Source organism: Penaeus monodon, chromosome 34, assembly GCF_015228065.2.
Source record: "Penaeus monodon isolate SGIC_2016 chromosome 34, NSTDA_Pmon_1, whole genome shotgun sequence".
NCBI classification, from domain to species: Eukaryota; Metazoa; Arthropoda; class Malacostraca; order Decapoda; family Penaeidae; genus Penaeus; species Penaeus monodon.
In genome coordinates, this window is record NC_051419.1 from 25,765,318 (window position 1) to 25,766,256 (window position 939).

Below are 939 nucleotides of genomic sequence, written 5' to 3' on the forward strand. Positions count from 1 at the left end.
CTAATCCGCGCAGTACCGCAAGGTGATGGACCACGCCAACGTGTCGTCCGGGCTGACCTTCCTCGACCTGGCGTGGCCCGACTCGCCCCCCCGACGCGTCTACATCCGCCTCATAACCGACATGAACGTGGCGCTGGCGAGGCAGTTCGTCCTCATGTGCACGGGTCACGCCGGCCCCTCGTACGCCCGCACTCGCCTCCTGAACCTGGTGGACAGCTCTTCCAAGGACGAGGTCGTGGGCGGGGACTACGAGCGCAACGACGGCAGCGGGGGCGCGGCCATCTTGTCGGGGATCGTGAGCAATAAGGTGATGCTCCCTTGCGCCGAGGGCCTGGTCAGCGGCAAGTGGCACAGCAGTGAGTCCTCCAGCACCAAGTTCGGCATCACGACGAGGAAGCACGCGGGTTACGTGTGGGTCAGGGTGTTTGGCAGAGTGGAGAGCGGGCTGGAGGTGGTTCAGGCCGCGGCCGAGGTGGGTGATGTTAGCCTCGTGTCTGTGGTGGATTGCGGTGTTGTGGTGTTGCCCAGGTGACACCGAGGGTCGGAGACTCTACCAGTGCTATTATTAGTTACAAGGATATTATGCTTGTCAGTGGCAACAAACGGCAATGTTGCTAGTGTCATGAAAATGATAGATAATGAAAAAATACTTTGTTAATTGTTTTCTGACAGGTTTATACACGAATGGCAGATTTGTATGATGCAGAGACATAAATAAAGATTAAGTAAAAGTAATGCTATATTTAATGTATGTTTTCTACCAGGTATGCATATAAACAGTAAAATCTCTTCTGTAGTGGCATAAAAGTAATTAGTAAACGTAATAGCCGAACCCAATCGTTCCCTTATTTATATCTTGGTAAAGTGGCTTATATACAGCATCGTATGAACGATTGCTAACGAATTGTGCTCGAAATGGAAGTATGGGTCGTTTGTGAC

At 52.0% G+C, this 939-nt stretch overlaps 1 protein-coding gene across 5 annotated transcripts in view; it reads left to right on the forward strand.

Annotated features, from left to right (window-relative positions):
- LOC119594661 overlaps nt 1–742 on the forward strand; it is a 7,075-nt gene extending 6,333 nt beyond the window's left edge. For all 5 annotated transcript variants that reach the window (XM_037943711.1, XM_037943713.1, XM_037943714.1 and 2 more), the window contains exon 6: nt 14–742. In XM_037943711.1, coding sequence (XP_037799639.1) covers nt 14–532 — 519 coding nt within the window. In that variant the 3' untranslated portion in view covers nt 533–742. The remainder of the gene's footprint in view (nt 1–13) is intronic.
- Nucleotides 743–939: the final 197 nt, after the last annotated feature.